At 39.1% G+C, this 25926-nt stretch overlaps 1 protein-coding gene and 1 pseudogene across 1 annotated transcript in view; one reads left to right on the top strand and one right to left on the bottom strand.

Moving 5' to 3' along the window:
- ZNF322 (zinc finger protein 322) overlaps window positions 1–12485 on the top strand; it is a 13449-nt gene extending 964 nt beyond the window's left edge. Inside the window, exons 2-3 of the mRNA XM_007471252.1 lie at window positions 153–239; window positions 10016–12485. Coding sequence (XP_007471314.1) covers window positions 10198–11406 — 1209 coding nt within the window. The 5' untranslated portion in view covers window positions 153–239; window positions 10016–10197 and the 3' untranslated portion in view covers window positions 11407–12485. The remainder of the gene's footprint in view (window positions 1–152; window positions 240–10015) is intronic.
- Window positions 5591–6765, bottom strand: LOC103085405 (casein kinase II subunit alpha pseudogene; annotated as a pseudogene).
- Window positions 12486–25926: the final 13441 nt, after the last annotated feature.

Raw genomic sequence — 25926 nt, 5'->3', positions numbered from 1 at the left:
TAGGGAAAGGTGGGAAGAGGTAAGTTATGGTTGAAAGATACTGACCAGACTGGGGAGTAAATGGAACCAATTTTTAGATGTTCAAGCCTCAGAAAAGTTATAAATTTCACAAAAATTATAAATTTCTACATTATTGATTTTTTTTCCTCTAGGAGAGGGAAGAATTGAGTGTTGTGAATAGTTATGGACTAGAGACCTTTTGGAGCCAAAAGGAAGATAGTCTTGAGTCTGTTGTTATGGTAAGTAACATACCAGGCTGTATGTTTCTATATAAACAGTGGATTTTTGAGGCTGGAGGAGAGGGAAACTGGGGGAGACAAGGAGGAATGGGAGAAGATACATGGAAAGAAGATACATGACCCTTTCTTAGCTCCTGAGATAGCAGAGTGCTAAAACCAGTGCTGTCCTACCAATTTAAGTGTATTTTCTACTCCTTTTCAACAGGCTTATTCACAATAGGCTTTTAGTAATTCCTTTGTGATTGATTTGCAGCCCCCAAAAGGCAGTATGGCCAGTGCTTAAGCAGGCCCTGGAGTCACAAGATGGAGATTTAGATACTGGCTCTGCTACTTACTAGCTGAGAGTTCTTAGTAGTTATTTAACTGCCCTGAGCATCAGGTTTTCCATCTGTAAGGCGCAAACATTGGTATTCATACCTATTTTACAATCTTGGGAAGATTAAATGAGATAATCCATGTAATTAATGAAAAATAAATGAGGTAATCCCTAGCCTGGGACCTGATACATTAAGCATTATCTAGTTTTTTTTTTTTTTTTCCCTTGCGTTATGCGGGCCTCTCACTGTTGTGGCTTCTCCCATTTGCGGAGCACAGGCTCCGGACGCGCAGGCTCAGTGGCCATGGCTCACGGGCCCAGCCGCTCCGCGGCATGTGGGATCTTCCCGAAACGGGGCACGAACTCGCGTCTCCTGCATCGGCAGGCGGACTCTCAAGCACTGCGCCACCAGGGAAGCCCTATCTAGTTTTTTAAATAACACTTTATCAACTTTATCTGCCTGTCACGTACATCCTTTAACTATAAGGATCTGCCTTGAGCTTTGAAGTTCTGTACTCAGCCTGTCTGCCTATTCTGTGCACTCTGACCCTAGCCATGGAAGAGAGAACCAGTCTTTTCCTAGGAAGAGGTAAGAGAAACCTCTTAGCGAAGGGTACCCTGAAGCTAAGACTTGAAGTATATATTTGGGTTTGCCAGATGCACCAGCCAGGGCTACTAGCCTAGCCTGTTATATTGATCCTGAGGCTTAGAGGATGATGGCTCTTTTTTGGTTCTGATATTCATTCATATTTTTCATTCATTCAACAAATGTATTCTAGACGCTAGGAATATTGCAGTGAACAAAAGACTAAGTCCTAACCCTAATGGAAGTTATATTCCAGTAGGAGAGAGAAACAAGTTAACAAATATAAGATATATACCACAAAGTTGGATGGTGAAAAGTGCTATGAAGAGAAATATTGTAAAACAGGCTAAGGGGACAGCTATTTTAGATGAAGTAGTCAGGGTGTGCCTCTTTTTGAGGAAATAATTTTCAGTCAGAGACTTGATCAAATAAAGGAGCAAGCTACCTGGGGGAAGGGCATTCTAGGCAGAAGGAGCAAGTGTAAAGATTCTGATGTGTTGTGTGAGGCTGAAGGTAGGGGGAGGTACCTCATTATGTAGCGCAGTGAAAACTTTAGGTTTTATTCTTAGAGTGGTAGGAAGCAGTTATAGTATTTTGAGCTAGGGAAGTGTCATGGATTACTTTAAATGTTGACAGCCAGACTGTATTTTATTTTCTAGGTGCTGACCTCTAAAAGGCTTCCTTATTTTTAATTTTTTCCTTATTTTTAATTTTTTTCCTTGGTGCCCTACAGTTGATTGGCTATTTAGGGCAAATATGATACCCTCGGCTAATAAAATTAGGGAATATTTTAATTCATATAACAGGCTATGACCATGCTCAGAATCATTTATTTCCACTGTACTCTCTCTCCTTTTGACCTTAACAGTAATACACATTTTAAAAGACAAAACTCCCATACAGCCACCATCTTAGAGTAGCTATTTGTCTGTATGGATGCATATCGTTACTTAGTTGTGATTCTGAAGTCTTCCTTTTCCTCCTAGCATTTCTCCATAAATGTTTTTCTGGTTTTTGCTTAATCTTTGTATTAATCATTTACTGATTATTATTTATTATTTAGTTAACTATTTTAAATGGTTTTGAACAAGCCTTTGCATAAGAGACAGGCACAGAGGATGAGCTCAAGAAATGTTAGTGTTTTTGTGACTGTGAAGATGGAATTAAGAAAATAATAGAACCTACCATTTATTGAGCATCTGTTGAGATCCAGGCATTGGGCCATGTCCTTTATTGACAGTGTCTCAGTTCCCATGGCAACTCCTTAAGACATGTAATGATATCTTACTTATTTTATCGAAATTGAAGTTTGAAGCTGAAGGAAGTAACTTACCCAAGTTCTCATAGCTACAAAAAGCACAGTGGGAATTTGAGCCAAAATCTGATTCCAGAGTTTGAACATTCAGCTTTAACTATCACAATATACTAACTCTCAGCTCCCATGTTCTTTTTTTTTTAATTTATATGTATATATCTCTCTATATTTTTTTTTATTTATTTTTGGCTGCATTGGGTCTTCGTTGCTGCACGCTGGCCTTCTCCAGCTGCAGCGAGTGGGGTCTGCTCTTCATTGTGGTGCACAGACTTCTCATTGCGGTGGCTTCTCCTGTTGTGGAGCACAGGCTCTAGGCGTGCAGGCTTCAGTGGTTGTGGCACACGGGCTCAGTAGTTGTGGCTCGCAGGCTCTAGAGCACAGGCTCAGTAGTGGTGCACGGACCCAAGTCCCCTGCATTGGCAGGCGGACTCTTAACCACTGCGCCACCAGGGAAGCCCTCAGCTCCCATGTTCTTAAAAAACAAAATAAGATACATTTAAATTTTGAAGTAATTTCAGATTTACAAAAAAGTTGTAAAATAATACAAAGAATACCCATACACCCTTCACCCGTAGTCCCTAAATGTTTACATTTTACTATGTTTGTTTTATGAGTCTGTCTATACTAATTTCTCTATACATACATGTACCTATATGTACATTTTTTCTGAACCTTTTGAGAGTAAGCTATAGACATAATACCTCATCTCAAACTACAAGAGAATTAAGCCCCAAAGTCCTAAGACATGGTAAGCCCTGAAGTAATAGGTATGCAATGAATTAACTTCTCTCCCATGTGTGTTCAGTGCTACTAGCTACATGTCATCCTTGGGAGAATTTTAAAAATAGTTACTCAAGTCATTTTCTGTAGGGCTTCGTGCTTTGCCAGAACTCTAGTTGAGAAAGCCTGTCCTAAATACTCAATTGTTTATTCCCTGAAGACAAGGCTATTCTCTTATATTATCATTACAGTTCTCACAGTCAAAAAATTAACATTCAGGGCTTCCCTGGTGGCGCAGTGGTTGAGAGTCCGCCTGCCGATGCAGGGGACACTGGTTCGTGCCCCGGTCTGGGAAGATCCCACATGCCGCGGAGCGGCTGGGCCCGTGAGCCATGGCCGCTGAGCCTGCGCGTCTGGAGCCTGTGCTCCGCAACGGGGGAGGCCACAACGGTGAGAGGCCAGTGTACCAGGAAAAAAAAAAAAAAAAATTAACATTCATATAATACTGTTATCTGATCGCCAGACATTATTGGAGTTTAGCCAATTGTTCCACTAACGTCCTTTGTAGGAAAAGAAAAATAAATTTTTTTGTTGTCCAGGATCCATTCCACCATCACCCATTTCATTTAATTGTCATGTCTTTATTGTGGAACATATCCTCAGACTTTGTCTTTAGAGTTGTTTTTTTTTTTTAAGTTTAGGCCATTTATTTGGCAGAATTTTCCTCAATTTGGGTTTGTCTGATGTTTCCTCATGATTAGATTCAGGTTATACATTTTTGGCAAGATAGCACAGAAGTGATATTCTTTTCTTCTCTTTGCATCATATTAGGAGGCAACTATATATCTTGTTACTGATGGTGTTAACTCTGATCATTTGGTTAAGGTGGTGTCTTCCAGGTTTCTATACTGTGAAGTTACTGTTTTTGTCTTTCTAATTATTAAATATATAGTGGGGAGATATATTCAGATTGTGTAAATATCCTGATTCTCATAAAACTTTCATCCACTATATTTTTGTATTTTTGCCTGAAACTGTTGTTACTCTTCATTGGACATGTGATGTTTTTAATTCCATCATTTATTCTACATTTAATTGTTGGCTTTTTTAATATAAGAAAAAAGTATCCCTTCTCACTCACTATTTATTCACTTTTTTTTTTGATAAATAAAACCAAACGTTTATTTACACCAAAGAATTCCAACACTGGATCTTTCACATATGAAGGACAAAGTATTATATATATACAGACAGCAAGGGGTGGCAGGGCTGTAACAGGAGAGTTTAGTTTTCCCACAATTACAGTTCTACCATTTCAGTTTCACTGAAGATAGTGGCTCTGCTCCTACCTCTCAGGTACATTTACAAGACTGAGGGGCAGGTCTTCTCAATGGATGGCATGTGAGGGAAGGGGAAGTTAGGAAAAGAAGGTAAAAAGCTTAAAATAAAATGCAGTAGCCACATCTCTCATTAGCTCTTCAAGAGTTGCTAGCATGAAACCAACATAGACAATGTTTTTTTCTTTTGTAAAAAGCAATAATTATACCCAGTAACTAACTGAATTCAAAAGGGCCAAGTCAAAGAAAACTGAAAAAGATTTTGCCTTCCCCCTCCTACCAGCTATAGAGCATGTTGGGAGATGAAAGGGGAGAGGACCGAGGTAAGGAGCCTGGGAGGGACGGTATTAAAGTTTTAAACTGAACTGAAACTAAATTATAAGTGAGTTGTATTTAGGTTAGGTCAGTAAGACATGATTCATACTGAACAGACGTTTTCAGGACCTGTCTGCACTTCGGGTAGATTTTCAGCATCTCAGTGTAACTAAGACATTTTTCCACTAGATTCACCAGTATAACCCCACTGAAGCACTTTTGGAGTAAAGTGATATAAGTGACTAGCAGTACACTGCTCTTATAGGTTGGGTCCTTCCTTCTTCCTTCCTTCCCACCTCCCTTCAAGAAGCTACATTTTTGTAATCTCTGGAGGAGAGCATGAAATACAAACCCCTCAAAGTGTGGGATGGTAGGGGAGCAATGGTGGGCATGGGAAGAAATCTCCACCCAAACGCAGCAGCCAGAATTGAGGCTGGTTTATCTTTGTTCTTTAGTGATGAGGAACTGAATTTGGAAGGGGAGACAAAAATTTGTCCGTGAAATATTCCACCTGCAGATAATTTTTCAGGGAATCCCGTGAGTTATGAAAAGTTCGAGTTAAAAAAAAAGAAAGAAAGAAAAAAAGGAATATCAGCCTATTATAATTTTTTTTTTATGACTGAACTACTATAAATCCACAAGCAACGGTTCAGACACGGTGCTTCTGAAGTATTTCACCCCTCCCCGCCAGGCGCAAGCTGCATCAAGGGAGTGAGTGGACTCCCCAACCTCTGCTCAGGCCTCAGGAGACAGAAGGGGCCATTACTGCTGAGCGCCAGCGGCAGCTGGAACAGGCATCCCGAGGGGGTTGGCAGCAGCAATCACTGGTGAGCCTGCCTGAGGTCTAAGGGGTGAAGGGGTTGGCACTGAAGAAATCCCCGACATCATATTGGTGCTGCTGACAGGTATACTGCCCCCCCGGCACGCTAGATGAGCCCATTCGAGTCTGGTCCTTCACAACAGTGTAGAAATAGGGGTGCTCCACGGCCTCTCTTGTGGTGAGCCATGACTGGTGGTCGTACCACAGCAGCTTGTCCAGGAAATCCAAGGCCTCAGGGCTGACAAGGTGCTGGTTTTCACTGTGGACAAAGCATTCCCATCGCTTACGGGAATGTCTGCCCAAGATATCGTTAAAACGTGGATCTAATTGAATGCTGTATTTGTCAATATAGTCATATAAATCTCTGTCCCCAGAACCTTGGCTGTCCTCACCAACTGATCATAATTGTCATGTTCATGGAAAAATGGCTCCTTCCGGAAGATCACACTTGCCAGCATACAACCCAAGCTCCACATATCCAAATTATAATCATACATCTGATAGTCTACAAGTAGCTCAGGACCTTTGAAATATCGGGAAGCAACTCGGACATTATGTTCTTGGCCAGGATGGTAAAACTCAGCCAAACCCCAGTCTATTAGCCGTAGCTTTCTGTGCTCATGATTAATGATGACATTATGGGTCTTTACATCTCATGCATAATCCCCATGCTGTGACAGTAATCCAGGGCCTTCAGAATCTCATACATGTAAAATCGAATATCATGATCTGTTAACGTCTGGTACAATTGCTTGAAGTCTGTGTTGTTTACGTGTTCAAAAACCAAGGCAGGAGTTCATGACACAGGGTCTTTTACAATGTCTGCCAGTGTGATGATGTTGGGACCGCCTCGCAAATTCTCCAAAATCTTTATTTCACGCTTGATTTTCTTCTTCTTTACTGGCTTGAGAATTTTAACAACAACTTTTTCATTATTTGTGATGTTGACGGCTTCAAATACTTCACTGTATTTACCCCGGCCTAATTTTCTAACCAGCTGGTAGTCATCTTGATTTCCCCATTCCACCACATGTGACTTGTAATCCCAGTACTCTTGGGGTCTGTGCGTATTAACATCTGTGTAAACTCTGGCCCTGTTTGGCACGGGACCCAACATGTCAGATAGGTTGGCGGACAAAGCTGGACTTGACGTTTGGAGAGATGGCAATCACTGTGTTGAGAAGCAACTGGGGATAAGAGCTTGTTTCAGAACTGTTTTCTTCAAACTGTGGTGGAGCTGCAGTGGCGGCGGACGCTCTCCCCTCTCTTCACACAGACAATATGGCGGCGGCGGACTATTCACTTTTTAAATGAGTATGGATTCATGGATCCTTATTGTGTTACTAATTTATCACTATCATTATTTATTTTGATGTTGTTTGTTCCTGATTTGTATAGTGGCAGCCCCTTCAACCTGGCTTCTGGGTCCTCTTGGCATATTGTCACCACTTTTTGAGCACTTCCTTATTTTCTGACACAAGATGTTCCAGGTTCATCTTGTACTTTCTAAACCCTGGAATTAGCCATTTCTCCAGTGAGCCTTGATTCCTTTCAGTGGGAAATGGTGTTTAGAAACCATGCTCTAAGTGCTTGGTGTGCTCATTACTACTGGGATTTCATCGTTTGTGACCTCACAGCCAGACATTAGTAGAAAAAAAGTACACACTTTCACACATACACACATTTCTATTTTTTCTGTGTATACTTAAAAACCTTGACCTCAGGCTTTTCTGGTGGTGCAGTGGTTGAGAGTCCGCCTGCCGATGCAGGGGATACGGGTCAGTGCCCTGGTCAGGGAAGATACCACATGCCGCGGAGTGGCTGAGCCCGTGAGCCATGGCTGCTGAGCCTGCGCGTCCGGAGCCTGTGCTCCGACGGGAGAGACCACAACAGTGAGAGGCCCGCGTACTGCAAAAAAAAAAAGAAAAAAGAAAAAACCTTGACCTCATACTGATATTTCTAATTCCAGTTAAACACTACAGATGCAGAGTTCATTCTAGCCTTTCCCTTTTCTGTGTCTGTAACCCCCTTCGCTGACAGTGAAGCGTCTCGGTGCCGTTATATTTATTTATTTGTTCATTCCTAGGCTATACATTAAGTAGTGAACCTTTTCCACTCTGGAGGAAAACTCCTACTAATTAGAGTTCAGTAATTGTTTATAGTCCTTTTTATCTTTAGTTTGAGTTTATATAATCCTAATACTGTATTATAAAGTTATTTGAGTTATTTTTCCCCCTCCTGGGTGGTTTTGTTATTAATTTGAAATACAGACTTGTTTGTTTTTGTTTGTATTCCATTTTAATTTTTTTCTCCCTCAGCTTTTCTATTTATTTATGTATTTATGTATTTGTTGAATATGTGAAATGTAACAGTTGAAAAAGTAAAAATGTGTGTTTTACAAAAATGTATATACTAACAGAAGTATGACTCTCTTTCCATCCACCCTTTGGTACCAGTTTCATTTTCCTGTCCTTTTGATCCCATTTACACCTACCTTTTGATGATAACCAAACTCATTAGTTTCTTCTTTTCTGAGATTCTTTTTGGCCAAATGAATAGATACATGTATAGTTTCTTATTTCTACTTAATTCACAGCTGCTTTCTAAAATTTACAGTTTATCCTAGAAATTGCTCCACATCAATCATAAAGGTTATCTTCATCCTGTTTTACAGTTGCATAGTACCTCATTATATGTGAACATACCTCCTCTGTGCCAGGCACTGTCCCAGGTGCTAGGGAAATAGCAGCAAATGAAATGAACTAAAATCCTTGTCCTTTAGGGGCTTACATTCTATGGAGAAAAATAAAACAGGAAAGGAGAGAAGGAGTGTTGTATGTGTGGGTCAGCTGGGGTGGAGGTGTGTCATAATTTAAAATAAGATGGTCAGTCAGGCCTTACTGAGACTATGACAGTTTACCAAAGATTTGAGTGAGGTGAGAGAGGGAGCTTTGAAGATCTAAAGGAAGAGCACTTTAGCAGGGAGAGACTACAAGCACAAAGACTTTGAAATGGGAATGGACCTGGCTTGTTTGAACAACAGCAAGGAGGCCAAGGTGACTAGTGTGCAGTACACACGAGAAGAGCAGGGAAGTGTGTCGGAGTGGTAACTAGGAATCAGATTTCCTAGGGACTCCTAGGTTCTAATAGGAGCAGTTTTGGTGGAGTGGTGAGGGTATTAGATTGGAGTATGTTCCAGAAACCTTGGAAGATAAGAATTAAAGACAATAAACAGATTGATTTCTTTTGAGGAATTTTGCTGTAAAGAGAAGCAAAAGTGAGACAATAGCTCGAGCGTGAGGTGGTTGAGAGAAGTTTCTTGTTAGTGCTTTGGTTTTAGGAGAGACATAACAGCTAGTTTGCTGATTAGTGTGATCCAGTAGGAAAGAACAAATTGATATTGCAGGAGAGAGAGGATAGAATTGCAGGAGTGATGTCTTTGTGGCAAAAGGGTGGAATCCAGTACACCAATGGACAGGTTGTCCTTAGATTGAGCAGGGGCAGTTTATTATCCGTGGTAACAGAAGGAAAGATGGAGAGTGCATGACCACCTTGGAAGAGGTTGATTGATGTGGTGGGAGCATGTGGAAGTGTTTTTTTTTTATGTTTTTGGTTTTTGGCTTCCTTAGATTTTCTCAGTAAAATAGGAAGCAAAGTCATCCTATTTTTTTTTATCAGCAGTAATTTGGGATTTTTCTTTTTGAGCAAGGTTTGTGCTCATACGACCATATCAAAGCAGACTCTTAGGCCCCTTTACCATAATAATAGTTATTATAATAGCTAACACAGAGTACTTACCATGAGATAGATCATGATTAATTTATTATTCAACTCAATGATGTGAGATAATTTCCATCATTAATCCGTTTTATAGATGAGGAAATTACGTACAGAGTGATTAAGTAACTTGCCTGACATCACACAGCTAGGATGATAGTCATAGAAACTGACTTTCTCTCTCTTTGCACTGGGAATTCTAATGATCATTAACCATTCTCTTCCAAACCTTACTATAGAAAGGACTGCACAGATATTCATAGCCCCTTTTGGATTGTTTTCTTCATGAGCAGGCGTACTAATTATTAGGCGTCTTGATTATTCAGTTGAACCAAGGGAAGAGGAGGAATTCTGGTTTTGAGATCACCTGAGTTCATTAAAGAAACAGTTCTTTCTGGTACTTGCCCTGTATGTGTTGCCGATTGGTTTTATACTAGCAAAGAGGAAAACTAACTGCTTTCAACCCCTGTAAAACCTAGAGCACTTGTGGACTTTGATACAGAAATTCTGCCTTTTCTGCAGCAATTTTAATTTTGAGCATTTTTTCTTAGTTAAAGGAATATAAATAATACTTCTTCTTTGTCTCACAGGGTTGGAAATACCAAGTAAAGAATTAGTATATATGTTGCTGGAAACTTGCAGAGAGGAGCTGCTCATGACTGAAAGGCCTAAAACAGATGTATCGTTCAAGTTCTCATCGAGAAAATGACTGTGAAGAAAATGATGGGTCAGGAAGACCAGTGGAAAATTCCCTAGGAGAGAGCCATAGAAAATGTACACTTCAGAAGAGAGGTATAATCAGAGAACTCAAAAAAGGAAAATATATCATGTATGCCCTCAGAAGGGTAAAAAGATTTTTATTCATGTGCATGAGATTACTCAAATAGTTGATCATATATACCAGTGCCTTGAACGTGAGCAAAACTTCTGTGGAAACTTAGCTCTTATTATGTGTGAAAGAACCCATACAGGGGAGAAACCTTATAGATGTGATATGTGTGAGAAAACCTTCATCCAAAGCTCAGATCTTATTTCACACCAGAGGATCCACAATTATGAGAAACCTTATAAATGTAGCAAATGTGAGAAGAGCTTCTGGCACCACTTAGCCCTTTCAGGACACCAGAGAACACATGCAGGTAAAAAATTCTATACATGTGACATTTGTGGCAAGAATTTTGGTCAGAGCTCTGATCTGCTTGTCCACCAGCGAAGCCATACAGGCGAGAAACCGTATCTATGTAGTGAGTGTGACAAATGCTTCAGCCGAAGTACAAACCTCATAAGACACCGAAGAACTCACACAGGTGAGAAACCATTTAAGTGTCTGGAATGTGAAAAAGCTTTTAGTGGGAAATCAGATCTTATTAGCCACCAGAGAACTCATACTGGTGAAAGGCCCTACAAATGTAATAAGTGTGAGAAAAGTTACCGACACCGTTCAGCCTTCATTGTTCATAAAAGAGTTCATACTGGGGAGAAGCCCTATAAGTGTGGTGCCTGTGAGAAATGCTTTGGCCAGAAATCAGACCTTATTGTACACCAGAGAGTCCACACAGGTGAGAAGCCGTATAAATGCTTAGAATGTATGCGAAGTTTTACTCGGAGCGCCAACCTAATCAGGCACCAGGCAACTCACACTCACACTTTTAAATGCCTGGAATATGAGAAAAGTTTCAACTGTAGTTCAGACCTTATTGTGCATCAAAGAATTCACATGGAAGAGAAACCACATCAGTGGTCTGCATGTGAGAGTGGCTTCCTCCTGGGCATGGACTTTGTTGCCCAACAGAAAATGAGAACTCAGACAGAGGAGCTGCATTATAAATACGGTGTCTGTGATAAAAGCTTTCACCAGAGCTCAGCACTTCTTCAACATCAGACAATCCACATCGGTGAAAAACCATATATCTGTGATGTGGGTGAAAAAGGTCTTGAGCTCAGCCCTCCCCATGCATCAGAAGCCTCACAAATGTCTTGACCAGACAAGAAGTTATAATGCCATAAAAAATGTATTTACAATGTAAGAGAACTCCTTAAGATGAAGAACTCTAAGCAAATCTCAGACTTTCCTCAGAGCTCAGATTTCACTGGGGACCAGAGAATCTACAATTGTAGGAAGTTGAGAAATGGTTTGCCCAGAGAGCTGTTCTTACAGAAGCTTATCAACCAATCCAATGAGAAACCTTACAAATGCTCTGAGTTTGGGAAAACCTTTAGTCCAAGCTTGTATCTGATCACCCACAAGAGGATTCATACAGGTGGGAAACCTTACAAATTTGGTGAAGGTGAGAAAGCTTTCTAGCAATGGTCACCTCTTCTCATTCCAAGAGAATTCACATTGGTGGACAGCATTTTTAATACCCTGTGTCAACAGTGCTTCAGAGAGTGTGCACATTTCATTGGATGTCAGAATGCCCCACTGGGAAGAGACCCCCCCACAAGTGTGAAGAAAGCTTCTAACAGAACTATGACTTTCTTACCTATCAGAGAAGCCATACAGGTGAAAATTTCTATATTTGCCTTGAAGGTGGCAAAAGCATTAGGTGGAGAGCCTTCTTGGGTTTGCACCGCCCCCCCAAAAAAAAACAGTCTGAGGAAAGACCTTATGAACTCTCTGAATGAGAAAAGCTTCTGTCAGTGATCAGTTTTTGTGGTATACTGGGGAACTCACATAAGTGAAAAACCCTATAAACTTGAGTCTAAAAAAAAGCCTTGCAGGAAATCCCTACCTTATTGCACCCCAAAGAACCTACTCTGCAGATAATTTTGTTCTAGTAAGAGATCTAACTGTGGACTGTGTACATTTAATAGGTATGAGAAGAACTCTTCTCATAGTTAGTTGACTCATACAGTAGAGATGACTTTTAATGAGTCAATATGTAAACTGTTTTTTTTAGATACCCAGAAACTTCTTCTGGAAGGAGCTAGGGCAGGTCAGAGTAGGCCTGATGGGAAACTCAGGTAAAGATGCTTTTCTTTTATCTGAACCACTTAATGATTGCTTTACTTTCAGTTTTTAAAATTTGGAACTCCAATAAAGGAAAGGACTGTAACCTTGAGATAGAAGGTGTGGCATGTGTTACTGTTGGGGGAAAGAAGTACATTTACTTTGCCTCTGTCGATTTTGTAAGTCTTGGCTGGAATGGGGACTAGTGTGTTGATAGCAGCATGGGAACCTTTTGCTGTTTGTGAAAAGAACTAAGCAGCTAGGGAGTAGTTATCATAGATCAAAACTCTTCCCAAGGCTTCCCCTTTGGAGGGCCAACCTCATAACGAGGTAGAATACTCAGCTTTTTACTTGTGAGTTGAGGCATACCCTTACCAGTTTCCTTTCCCTAAAATCTTGCAGATTATTACTGGTATTTGCAGTTTCAGCTTTAGAGATTCATTTCTTCTCAACTCAGAGATGCACGTTCCAGGATAATAGTTATGATTTTTGCTAGTACCCATACTTTTGTGACTTCATTTATCATGTTTCTTTCAATGGTAAGATATCCTCATCAGCTCCTTGCAAAATAATTAAGAGAAAGCTGAAAGAAAGATTTAAGCCTGAGTAGGCACAGAGTAAAACACATAATGATGCATTATTAATGGAGAAGCTAGACTTTGATTTTCAGAATCGTGACTCAAAAGCTGGTGTTTTGTGTTTTTTTCCCACTCCATCATCCTGCTGTTTATAGCAAATCAAGCCGCATAATGACATGCCTTTCATTTACTTCGATTCTGCCAAGGAAAGAGAATACTTTTTATTCCCAGGGAAAAGACTACAATCACCACAATATAAGGTATATATTTCTCTTGTAATGTAGGATTCTAAATGCTAGAAGGGAAAAGTAGTTGGCAGATTCATCAGAGGTTTAAGGATAAGCACTTATCTCCAACTTAACAGGATAATTATGATTACCTTTAATATTCTCCAGAAATACTCTAATTAATCCAGGGATCTGTAAGTGGACACTTCTGAGGTTTTTTTTCTTCCCTCAGATTAAATGACATTTAATACAAATACTTAAAACTTCTACAGTATTTGGGACTGTGGGCTTGGTGAATAAGTTTTGAGTCCTCTGGTTTATCTTAGCAAATCCTGAACTCCAGAGAGCGTTGGTGTTCGGACTCATGGTGGTGGCCAACTATTGCACTGCCACCTTGTGTATGGCTCTAAGCTTTGATCCTGATGACTGGTTGTTGACCTTGATAATCTTAGGGTCAGAGGATATAGCTCATAGTGATAATAAGGAATCTGATTCTATGGTGTTTTTTTCTTTCTTCTTTTAGAAAACAGGTCCTGGAAGTTTATTTGATCTGATGTATTTTAGTAATTTTCATAAATAGCTCTTATACCATGAAAAGTTGCTCGGTGTGATAAAACACACAAGTTGTATTTGTTTCTCTTTGGTGAAAATCATGCCTATCACTAGTATATGTTTGACAATTGTAATTCTTAAAATAGTATTGGGTGTATGGCTTGGTGGTGATGAAAATTAGTCCTTATGGCTACTTGTTAGTCATTAGAGAGAACTTGGAGAAGGGAACAGAGTTTGTATCTTTGGCAGGGCAGTGACTTGCCCCTTCTTTCAACTAATCTTCCTGGTAATTGTCTCTAGTCTTTAAGTAAATTAAGAATGGACCATCCCTCAGACAGAGAACTTTGGGGGTATGAAACAGGTCTGAGGGCTTTTAACCATGGGGGGAAAAAGGTGTTGGTATTACTCATATAGAATAACCTGAGGTTGGAAAGGACCACTTGGGAGCCTGTAACCAAAACTAGAAGGTAACTTCTGGGATGGATGGAGGTTCTCTTGAAACAGTGCCAACCTAAATCTACCTCAGGTAAGTAGTCAGAGTGACTTTTTCTAGATTTCAGACCAAACGAGACACTTGTATTCAGTCAATGTATTCCTATGCTTTAATGTTTTTGTTTTCCCTTAATTCTTAAATAAAAGCATTGTTCTGAAAACTCCCATTTTTGCCTCCACTGTACTAAGAAAAAGCATTTCCCCTACACTTGCGTTAGAATAAAGCAGATGTTCAAGAATCCTTTCACAGTGTATATGTATATCAAACTGTCATAGTGTACACTTTAAATACCTTACAATTTTATTTGTCAGTTATATCTCAGTAAAGCTGGGGGGAAAAGGAATAAAGTGGATATTCATGTGACCCTTTGGCCTGGTGGTGATGATAGCCATTGGACCATCTTTAGAATTCCAAGATTTTTTTTTTTTTAAGAATTCCAGGAATTTTTGATGCTAAGGCAAATAATGAATGGAAACCTGGAAGGAATTATTGTCTTTGCTCTGCTGTAGACATTGGATCCTTTTGGAGCCTCCCCATTGCATTACATACAGAGTACAGGGAGGAGTAATAGCTTAAACTGACCATATTTGGGACTAAAATTCAGAAACAACAAAACTGTCTACACCCTCAAAATAAAGGACAATTTTGAATTTTCAATTCCCAGTGGAATTCATGTATGACTCCAGTTCTACCTCTTGTCACCTTATCATTTGTTGGAGTGGGGCAAAGGAGATGGTGTAAAAATGGTGGCACTGATTTACCTCCCATTATGAAGTTTGCCCGAGTTTACATCTATTTGCTCTGCCACAGAATAGGTCCCAGCGTTTTAAGTGGCTCTCGTTGTGGGAAAAGAATAAGAGTTAAGACAATTTGGATGGATGAAAAGGGGAAGGGAAAATGGTACAAGTTTTGTTTTTTCTTTTGACATAAAGTGGTGTGGCTAGAACAAGGCCTGTGGCCTTCATGCTTATCCCCCCGGCTTAAAGTGATGCTACATCCCAACGTTTAGCTGGGCTGTGGCGAGAAATACCTCTGGGAAAACACTAGTCATATCCCTTACAAGTAATTAGGAGAGAAGTGGTGCCACACTCGGGTAGAAGGGAAAGGTGCCTCCCAGTACACGTATATGCCACAAGAGTTCCTTGAAAGAGTTCACATTGCTTCCTGACGGGCTGGGGAGGACTTGTATGCAACGGAAGCTTTCTTGTTTCATGCCCAAAATATTAGCTTGTGTCATTACCCAAGCAAAGATTTGGACTTTAAAGTGAGGGAGGCTGAAGGCAGTTAACCCTTGCAGAGAGAATCCTTTTTCCATCTGGCACAGGACACTTTAAAAATAGGGGTATAGGAATCCAACTCTCATTAGTAACTGATAACATCAAATAATTGGTAATTAGTGAAGAAAAGAGAAGACTTGGAGTAACTCCTGTTATCTTTTATACCCACTTTCAAATTCTCTGCAACCCTCTTGTATCCAGGAATCTTGGTCTTAATTGCCTGGCTCAGAAATTTGCGTTAATGTATCTGAAAATGAGAAGTCTTTTATATGGAATTCTAAGTGGACCTCCTCACTATTGAATCCAGCATCTCGTCTAGATGAGGAGCCTCAGTCTTGGAGGTGGAGGAAGTTGGAACTGCTTTGGGAAACATGGGGGCAATTGGTTTGGAGGCAGTAGGGCCATATCATGATTTACCAACAGGCAATTTAAACCACATCAATTGTTTCTGACTGAGCAGGGGACTGATAAGGGAGTTGTTTGGAACAGTCACTGCTGCAGTGATGTGTCTTCTCTCCTCTGTCAATGTCATAAGCCCACACTCTCAGCCCTCATTCTCCAGCCCTATTCAGCCACCACCACCCCACCACCCCTGCATAGGATCATCTACTCCAACAAGAAAAATCTCTAGTAGAGGCCTCCTGACCACTTCAAAACAAATCTCTTTATCCTGCCTTTCTTCTCCCAAAGGAATAAACATCCTGACTCCTTTAACATGCCAAGCACATTCTCTTCAACAGCCTCTGAAACCTTCCTCATTTATCTCCAGATTTTTTCATTTATTTCCTTCATTGAGATTTTCCCTCCTGTCTTCAAATATGTATAGATGCCCTTTCATTCCCTTTTTTTTTTTTAAACTTTAGGTTGCCCTTAATAGGTTAGTGTTTCTCTTAATTTCCCCCCTTCCAGAATTCACCAGCTTAAAATCTATACTGCCTCCGTTTCTAAGTGTTCATTTCCTATCATGCTATAATCTGGCTTTACACAATTTCCTACCTAGCTATTCTCTCAAAGATCATTAGCGACCTTTGAACCAAAGTGGATGATGTGCTCTCCAACACCGCACATCAGTTGCCTGCCTCTTTTTTTTGTCCTTAGCAATACAGTATAGTACTGATACTCACCCTGTCTTTCTGACCTTTCTTTCTGTTGACGCCTATGTTGGCTGCTTTTTTCCTAATCTTATAAAGCATAGGGGCTGATTACCCGCTTTTTCTTAGAAAATGTATTCATCTGTATTGTATGTCTTTTACTCAGATGTAAATAACCTCCAAATTCTCATTCCCATAAGAGCTAATTTTAATTTTCCAGCATCCTGAGTCATTTCTCTTAAAGGCTCAAACCATGTAAAATCCAACTCATTTCCACTTCCAACCACTGACCCATGTCCCAAATTTTCCATTAAGATTGATGGCACCACCTTTGCTGAACCAGGGTATCATCTTTGACTCTTTCTTTTCTCTCCACTGTCGCCAGATCCTGTTATACTTTCTTTATGTCTCTCACCCTTATTGCTTCATTTGCATTCTTATTATAACCACTCTAGTCCAGAACTAGTTTTGATTTTTACAATAATCTCTCTTATCTATCCTGTTTCTCTCCATCCTACTCAGTTCAGTAGGTTTACCTGCCTTTTACACTGCCTTATGCAACCTTAAATAGATTACTTTCCATTATGTATAGCATCAACTGTATGTTTTCTAACCTAGCTTTTAAGGAGCCTAAAATTTGATCCCTTTTTAGATATATTTTCTGAAATTAATCTAGAGCTGACATTTCACCCTCATCCGTTGTGCGGCAGGAGTGTGGTTTGATGAATCGAGGGCAACTTCAAGCATGAAATACCATTTCCTTTGGTTTGTAAGCCCAAGTTTAAGCTAATTTAGCGCCTTGCATTATCCTAATTAGCATTATGGGTCTAAGGTGGCCACATAAACTATGTTGGCCCAATTAGACTAAAGGAAAAATCTTATATAAACTCCCCACTCATTCCACAGGCATGGTTGATCCGGCTCTGGGAAAAGCAGAGCTGAGAGAATTGCCAAGAGATGGGTCAAGAACCATGGCTGAAGTGAGCTACTGCCTTCCAATTATATGAGAAAAAAGAAGTCCTTTTTGATTACGTCTTATTGAGTTGGGTTTCTATTACTTATAACTGAAAACATTTTCATATATTCCTTAAACTCTTATCTAGTTAGGCAGTTTTCCTTGCTATCCACTGAACATACTTGTTTTTTGTTTACTGTGACTATGGAAGATATCCATGGATGAAGGACTCTACTGGGCTTGCACAATTTTATGGATTGTGAGTCAGACGATACTCAATATCTAAAAGGAAGTTCAGGTCACATGGCCATCCTTTGTATCCCATTGTGCAGCATTAAGTCTCTACAAAGCCCGGTCAAGAGTGAGGAGCTTTTTCTCAGGTATTCTTCTCCTGTGAATTGACAGAGGCTCCATAGAGCATCTCTATTTAACACGGACCCTTGATGCACCATTGGATCTGGTATCATAAAGCCCAGTTACACAGCAACTTGCTCAATACTCTAAATCAGCTACAAAGTAGCTTAGTGGATTTGGGGACTGAGATGAAATAATGTAGGTAGAGTTTTGGTAAGGCTCCATCTATCCCTCATTTGGCACTTATAGGGAGGAGCTCTCCAACTATTCTTACTCATAGTGTTACTGGGGCTTCTGAGTGTTTACTGGACTTCTCCTCCCATGGGTCCTTCTCATGGAAATGATAGGACTCCACATTTCCCGGTGATCAGAAGAACTAACACATATCCCCAAACTGTCCAACTGTGATAAGTATCAGGCATTTGAATCTGAGCTTTTAAAGATTTCTAATTAGGGTCAGGCAGGAAATTTTAGTGGGAGCCATACAAAGAGAGAACTAAGAATGTAATGACTGTTGAGTGAAGGCCCAATATTTGAATCACTCCTGTCATAAGGAAAAAGAGGCCAATAGTGACTGGTGATGTCTATTTTAAGACAGTGTGTGGCTATTATTGAACATTTGAAATATTCCCCAAAAAATAATAATTAAAAAAGTGGTACAGAAGGGAATATCCCTCATCAACTCAGCAATCATCTCAGACTCTGAGTTAGCAAATAATTCTCTTTTTCTTAACCATAGTAAAGTAAAATGTCACTGGCAGCAAGCCTATGCATTATATGAAAGCTGTTTAATGAAGAACAAGCATGTTTGAAGCTTATTAGTAGCTTAATCTAAAAGTGTCAACTGGCAAAGAAAATAGGGTGAACGAAAAAAGCTTATTGAACAAATTTTTCCATGGGATAGAGAACAATGAAATCCAGGGACCAAGATGTCATTGTTAACTTTGGAAGAAGAGAGCCTGCACAATTGAATCAACTGGGAAGATTTTAACATAGCAATGCCTGGCTTCTTCCGAAGAGATTCTGATTCAGTGAGTCCAGAAAGGTCAGGTACTAGAAAACATTTTTGAATCATCTCCTCAAAAGATTCTAGTAAGTATCTAAGTTTGAGAACCGCTCAGGCAGAGGCAGGAGAAATTGTGAAGATGTTAAAGCCAGACATTAGGTGTCTATTTCAAGCAGTCTATATTATTAATGATGGAAGAAACAGATCATTCTCTACTACCTGGTATCAAAAACAAAGCTTATGCTGGAAACAGAAGCAATTACCTTGATGACCTTGGAAAAAATTGAAGATAACTTCACCAGTGGAATTAAAGGCAAGAGACTAAATCCCTGTGGACTAAGAAATTTAACTAGGGGAAAAAATCCTAGGAATTTAAGCCATTTTATTTACTCAGTCAGTGCTATTGTTTCTTCTTGGGAAACACCAGAAGGTAAGATTGGAAAAAGAAGTTTAAATTTCAAAATTTCTAGCACCTTCATGGTTTCAAGGAGGCAGAAATGGATGACAACCTATACTGTTTTAGATACTTCCAAAGCAGTAGATATATTTTCATCTTAACTTGGCCTACCTTAATTCATCCCATATTTAAAAGTTGAGAAATATTAGTCTTGTCTAGGTCTTGGGTTCTTTTTAAAGAATATTATGTGAATATAAGGCATTATGATTTGACTGTTCTATAATGTACACAACTTTAAAACTCATTCAGAGAATCTCTTCATGGATCTATTTCATTAAGTCTACACTTTTTTTCCCCTAAGAAGCACATATTCAACTCTGTGTAAAGCAAAGTTCTGTTTGATTAAAATAGTACTTTTTAAAATGACATCTTTTAGTGGCCTATACTCTAGTTTAGAGAATAAGTCATTATACAAAATAATAGGATAAAAATAAAGATGGGAATTAATATATGTTTTATGGATTGAATTATGTCCCTCAAAATTTATATGTTGAAGTCCCAGTACCTCAAAATGTGACCTTATTTGGAGATTTGGTCCTTACAGAGGTAATCAAGTTAAAATAAGGTCAATAGGGTGAGTGTTAATCCAGATGACTAGTGTCCTTATAAAAAGAGGAAATTTGGAAACAGACACAAAACAGCAAGATTGCCATGCGAAGATGAAGGACACATCAGGGTTATTTTCTACTAGCCAGGGAATGCCAAAGGTTGCCAGCAACCACCAGAAGCTAGGTGAGAGGCATGGAACTGATTCCTCAGAAGGAACCAGTCTTGCTGACACCTTGATTTCACACTTCTGGCTTTCAGAACTGTGAGACAGGAAGTTTTGATTGTTTAAGTCCTCCTGGTTTTTGGTACCTTGTTATGGCAGTCTAGCAAACTAATACAATATGATTAAATACCAAAAGTATGGTAACGGTAATAAGATGGTTGAAGCTTATATTTTCTGAGTTCGTATGTTTTGGATTAAGCTTTATGCTGAGTTTTATTATCTTTGCAACAACGCTGAGGGATGATATTGGTCTCACTATAGAATTTTTTTTAAAGAGGATTCTTGAGAATATCACTGTTGGCAGTAGAGCAGTGATTCAATCACAGACCCATCGGATCTCAAAATCCCAGTTCAGCACTCTGCTCCAAGAGCAGTAGAAGAGACCATATGACTGAATTTAGTGAATGGGGAGCATATGATCTGTTAAAATGAAATAGAGTTCATGAGGGTGATGTGGTTGTTCTAGAGCTGGAATGAAGGAACGAACTGAAAATGTTGGGGTGAGTTGGAGAACAAAGCTTCTTCATGAGGGAACTAACCTGAGCCAAGACCTCATATTAGAAAATATTTGGGGTTGAAAGGGTAGAATTCTCAGGGTTTGTGTTGAAAAACAATGAGGAGAAACCTCTTGAGATGGTGGGAGTAACCTCTTGTGCAGTATCCTGAACCCCAAAAGAAATAGTTGTCATTTGATTTTCTGACAGTTTGGAGCCTGTGGAGGTCTCTGACAAGGAGAGTGACATAACTCAATGGTACTAAAAAAAAAAAGCAATCAGAGAATATTGTATCCACGGGAGGGTAAGTAAAGGATTTACTTTATTGAAAATTTAACTATGTTACTGGGAGAGGCAGAGGAAATTTTCAGAAGTAGCCCTGTGTTTCCAATAGGTACTAGCTTTTCTCTATATGGAATACCATGAGAGGGTCCTCTTCGAAAGCAGCAAGATGGACTACAGCACTGGTTCTCAAACAGTAGCCAGCATTCAAATCACCTGGAGGCTTGTTAAAACATTTCTGATTCAGTAGGTCAGAGGTGGTGTCTGGAAATGTGCATTTCCTGCAAGTTCCCAGGGGATGTTGATGCTACTTTGTTGGGGGATCACACTGTGAGAATCACGGCACTAAATGAGTACTATCCATCTGTCCTGGGGCAGGCTTTTTACTGTGTTCTGCAGGAGGAGGATGTTGCTGTGTTATAACTAAGAGAAAATACAAGTTAGTCTGGCATCCACAGAGGAATTGACCACTTCATACTTGGTATGCCCTGACCATGTCCAGATTTTTATCTGTCCTCTCCATGTGGTTTCTCCTCTCTCTTATTCCTTGCAAGTGTCATTTTTGCTCAAAATTTAAACGAATTCAGTCATCTTCCTCAACAGAGGTTTTTCTCTGTTCCTCCTCTCTCCAGTTTTCCTTTTATGTATATATGTATTTAATTTATACTTGGAAGGTCCTCCTCTTGGAACTAGGAATACAGGTAAGCTCAATCTCATTCTGTACTCTAATGAAGTAATTAGGTATAGCCATATAGTGTTTAATGATATATTGTTTGTAATGATCAATGACACGTGGGCCCTTAATTCAGGATTATATAGCAGAAAGCATTTTGCAAGCATTGGGATGTGGATTTTCTTTTGTGTGAAAGAAAGTAAAATAGAAAAGATTGAACTAACACAATTTAAGATTTTAGGTGTATTACTATATAAAACCCTTTGTATTACTATTTGTATAACTAAAGACAGTCTAAGATGTTCTTGAAAATTACTGAACCACAATTTTCTTGACCACTAGTGTTGCTGCAAGATATAGTTTTGCAGGTGTGACAATACAGAGAAGTTTTAATCAGCTATTACTTTAAGCTCTCTAACAAATTTTAAAGATTAGTTTTAGATCAGAAATTCTTATTGTTGGAAGGGATGAAGAAACACTACATGTTCCCAGGAATAGTGACACACACACACACACACATAAACACATAGACAAACACAGGTACATTCCCTGTGTTAAATAATTCTTGGGAGAGTCTGTTAAACAATGCCTTTGTATGATATTGAAAAGCAATGCCAACTGCCTTTTTGCCTTATTTCAACGTTTCGATACTGTTACTTAACACGTATCAAGAATAGGAAATATGCCGACTGAGTGAGGTACAATATTCCTATGGAAAATTAAACTCTATTTAGTAAGTTGATTACATCTTTGAACACGCTGAATGTTAGGCTGAAGTTTCTGTAGTTTTTTGAAGTACAGTAATGGCCACTAATATATATGTAAAGGATGAGCTGGAAACTTAAGGATCTTCAGAAATAAGGGTTAATTAGCTTGTATAGTAACTATCAACATATGAGGATTAGGATTGTGGATTTTGGGTATAAAAACAGATGCATTTGTATGAATGAGAGAGTTAGTTTTAATAACAAATTTGTATGACTGTGTGACTGAGTCTTTGGGAATAGAAAGGAGTGAAGAAACCAAAATTAGTGTTTATGATTATTGAGATGTACAGTTAAAGAATTAAGGGACACTATGGTTATAAATATTTTCAGAAGACAGAATAAAGAAATGGCTATTGAAATATAGTTGATATACAATATTGTTAGTTTCAGGTGTACTACATAGTGATTTGACATTTGCATACATTATGAAACGATCACCAAGATGTCTCTAACCATCTGTCCACATACAGAGTTATTACAGTATTACTGTCCATATTCCTTATGCTGTATATTGTATCCCCGTGGCTTATTTATTTCGTAAATGGAGGTTTTTACCTCTTATTCCCCTTCACCTATTTCACCCAGTCCCCACGTCCTCCCATCTGGCAACCATCCATTTTTTTTCTCTGTATCTGTTTGTTTTCAATTTGTTTTGTTTTCTAGATTCTATATGTAAGTGAAAGCGTGCAATGTTTGTCTTTCACTGTTAATTTCACTTAGCATACTACCCTTAAGATCCATCCATGTTGTTGCAAATGGCAAGGTTTCAGGGGTTTTTTTAAGGCTGAGTAACACTCCATTGCATATGTATGCCACATCTTCTTTATCCAGTCATCTGTGGATGGACATTTCAGTTGCTTCCATATCTTTGATACTGTAAATAATGCTGCAGTGAACATCGGGGTCATATAACTTTTTGGATTAGATTCAAATCAATAGAATCAAATGCAACAGAATATGACTGATCATATCGCAGTTCTATTTATAATTTTTTGAGGAATTTCCATACTGCTATCTATAGTGCCTGCACCAATTTACAATCCCAACAACAGTGCACGAGAGTTCCTCTTTCTCCACATCCTGGCCAACAACTGTTACTTGTTGTAAAAGACATAAATTCGTGACTTTCATGTCAAGTCTGACATGAGGAAAAGCATATTATTATGGCTGTAACCAGCGGGTGAAATAAACAAATTATTAAAAACTGTATACCTGTGGGGAACAAGATATGAGAATTTCCATTTTAAAATGTGCATTTTAATTACAGCCTTTTTAAAAATTAAAGTTAAAACAGATAATATGGGAGAATAGCAGAAAACTCTAGAGATAGTTGAAATACCCTGATTAATAAAAACCAAGAATTTGAAATTTGTATCTTCATTGATTGTATTAAGATGAGAACTCCATATTTTTGGTAACAATTATAAAACACAAGTTTTATAAACTTGTCTATTTTTCTAATAACTTATTTAGAAAATAATTTTGCATAGATATCTGAAAAGTAAAACTCTTGTTAGCTAATGCTATCATTAGTAAATAGGGATATTGATTATTTGATGTTTCCAAAATAATTTTCTGAACATGGTAAAAGTTTTATTAAGTATTAGCTGAGTGAATACTGATTGAATTAATTTAATCAAGACATATTAATTTGTGTATTTTTATTGAAATAATCTGCACAGTTGATTTCATTTGAATTTTATTCAGCATAAAATACTACAGTAAAATTGAAGTGTTATTAGGTTAAAAGTAAATATACCATTACGTTATTATCATGAAGGCTCTGGATCTAAAACCTAGTGTATTCCAGAAAAAGCAAAAGGCTAAATATGGATTTGATCAGTGTTCTTAATTAGTACTAGTGTCCAAGTAGACTAGATCAAAGCACATTATAGCCCTCATAGTCTCCTCCCACAAACCTCACACACAGATGCTAATTTCACCACAAAATTTGGAGGAAGGGCAGTATCTCCAGAGCAGGGAGGATGAGAGGAGGAGAAAACAGTAAAGATACTGTTTGCAAACGATACCCACAGTGCAATGATGGGTCACTTGCCACAGTCCAACATCAAGGCAGGAGACGCAGACAGTCTCTGGATGATAGAATCGCATAGGCCTTCTACCAATGAAGGGATGAGAGCAAGGATAGGCCAATTCTGGCTGGGCTTGAAAACTTCTAAAACATTGAGGGGGGGCTTCCCTGGTGGCGCAGTGGTTGAGAGTCCGCCTGCTGATGCAGGGGATGCGGGTTCGTGCCCCGGTCCGGGAAGATCCCACATGCCGCGGAGCAGCTGGGCCCGTGAGCCACGGCCGCTGAGCCTGCGCGTCCAGAGCCCGTGCTCCACAACGGGAGAGGCCACAACAGTGAGAGGCCCGCATACAGGAAAAAAAAAAAAAAAAAACATTGAGGGGCCCTCTTTAAGAAAAAAAGAATATACAATGGTGAATAAAAAACTGCTAGGTCCTTCTGATGGACTTAAGCTTCAGTTAAATCCTCCTCTGGGTAGGGAAATCTCAAGAACTGCCCTTTCAGACTGAAATAAATCATAATTTTGATTTTTTTTTACTTCCTCATCCACAATTAAATCATCTATTCATGATGTATAAATTATGTGCAGTTATTTACCAATTATTCTGAACTGGAAGTTCATCATCTATGTAATTGTATAAGTAGTAGTCCTGTTTTAGTCTCTAAGTTTGGTGCACAGATAAGATTACATAAATGCAAAAGTTAATATCTCTTGGAAACAACAGAATATTAGTTATTTTACTTTACTATATAGGCAATGACATTCAAAATGCTCTCTTCATCTGTTACAGAATTCACTACATACTGACATATGATAAATTTATGGATATAATCCTGTCTAATAATAGGTTATATATTTCTTGAGGAGTCAGATGCCCTGTCCAGATGCTGTGGTTTGCATTGATATCTTGTTTAATAATCACAACTTAATTAAGAAGTTATTTCTACTATGTAAAGGAAATAAAATGAAGCACGTAGAAATAACTTGTCAGAGGACATGCACGTTGGTAGTGGTGGAGCTTGAGTGTGATTAATGCCACCTGAGTGCAGAGTCTGCTCATCCTTTTCCAGTCCTGACCGTATCATGTATGTTGGTTTACCAGGGTACCACACATAGAGTGGACAGTGAATAAGTAACTGTCCCAGATATTTAACATTTATAACTTATTGTGGTTCTAGATAAAGAAAATATTCATCATGGAAGCTGTTTCAAATACAGGTTGACCCTTTCTCTTGTGGTCAATTTCTTGAGAAAAAGAGATTTTTCTCTTTTGTTATTTTGAGTCTAGTCACCCTGAGGCAGGAGACAGATGGGCCCCCAGGGCAAACGGTTTGAGTTCGTTCCTTGTGGACGGATACTCCAGCCGGGAGTAACAGGACAATTGAGAGAGGAGTCTGGGCCCTGCCCAGATAGACATAAGAGTCCACATATTCCTCATTCTTGAAGTCAGGAGACCTCCCCAACTACACATGCAGATGGAGTCACCCATGTCTTCCCATGGCCCCACTCTACCCCTATACACATCTACCATGATGCCTGTAGT

The sequence above is a fragment of the Lipotes vexillifer genome, unplaced genomic scaffold (genome assembly GCF_000442215.2).
Source record: "Lipotes vexillifer unplaced genomic scaffold, Lipotes_vexillifer_v1.1 scaffold56, whole genome shotgun sequence".
NCBI classification, from domain to species: Eukaryota; Metazoa; Chordata; class Mammalia; order Artiodactyla; family Lipotidae; genus Lipotes; species Lipotes vexillifer.
This window is presented reverse-complemented; position numbering and strand designations above follow the sequence as displayed.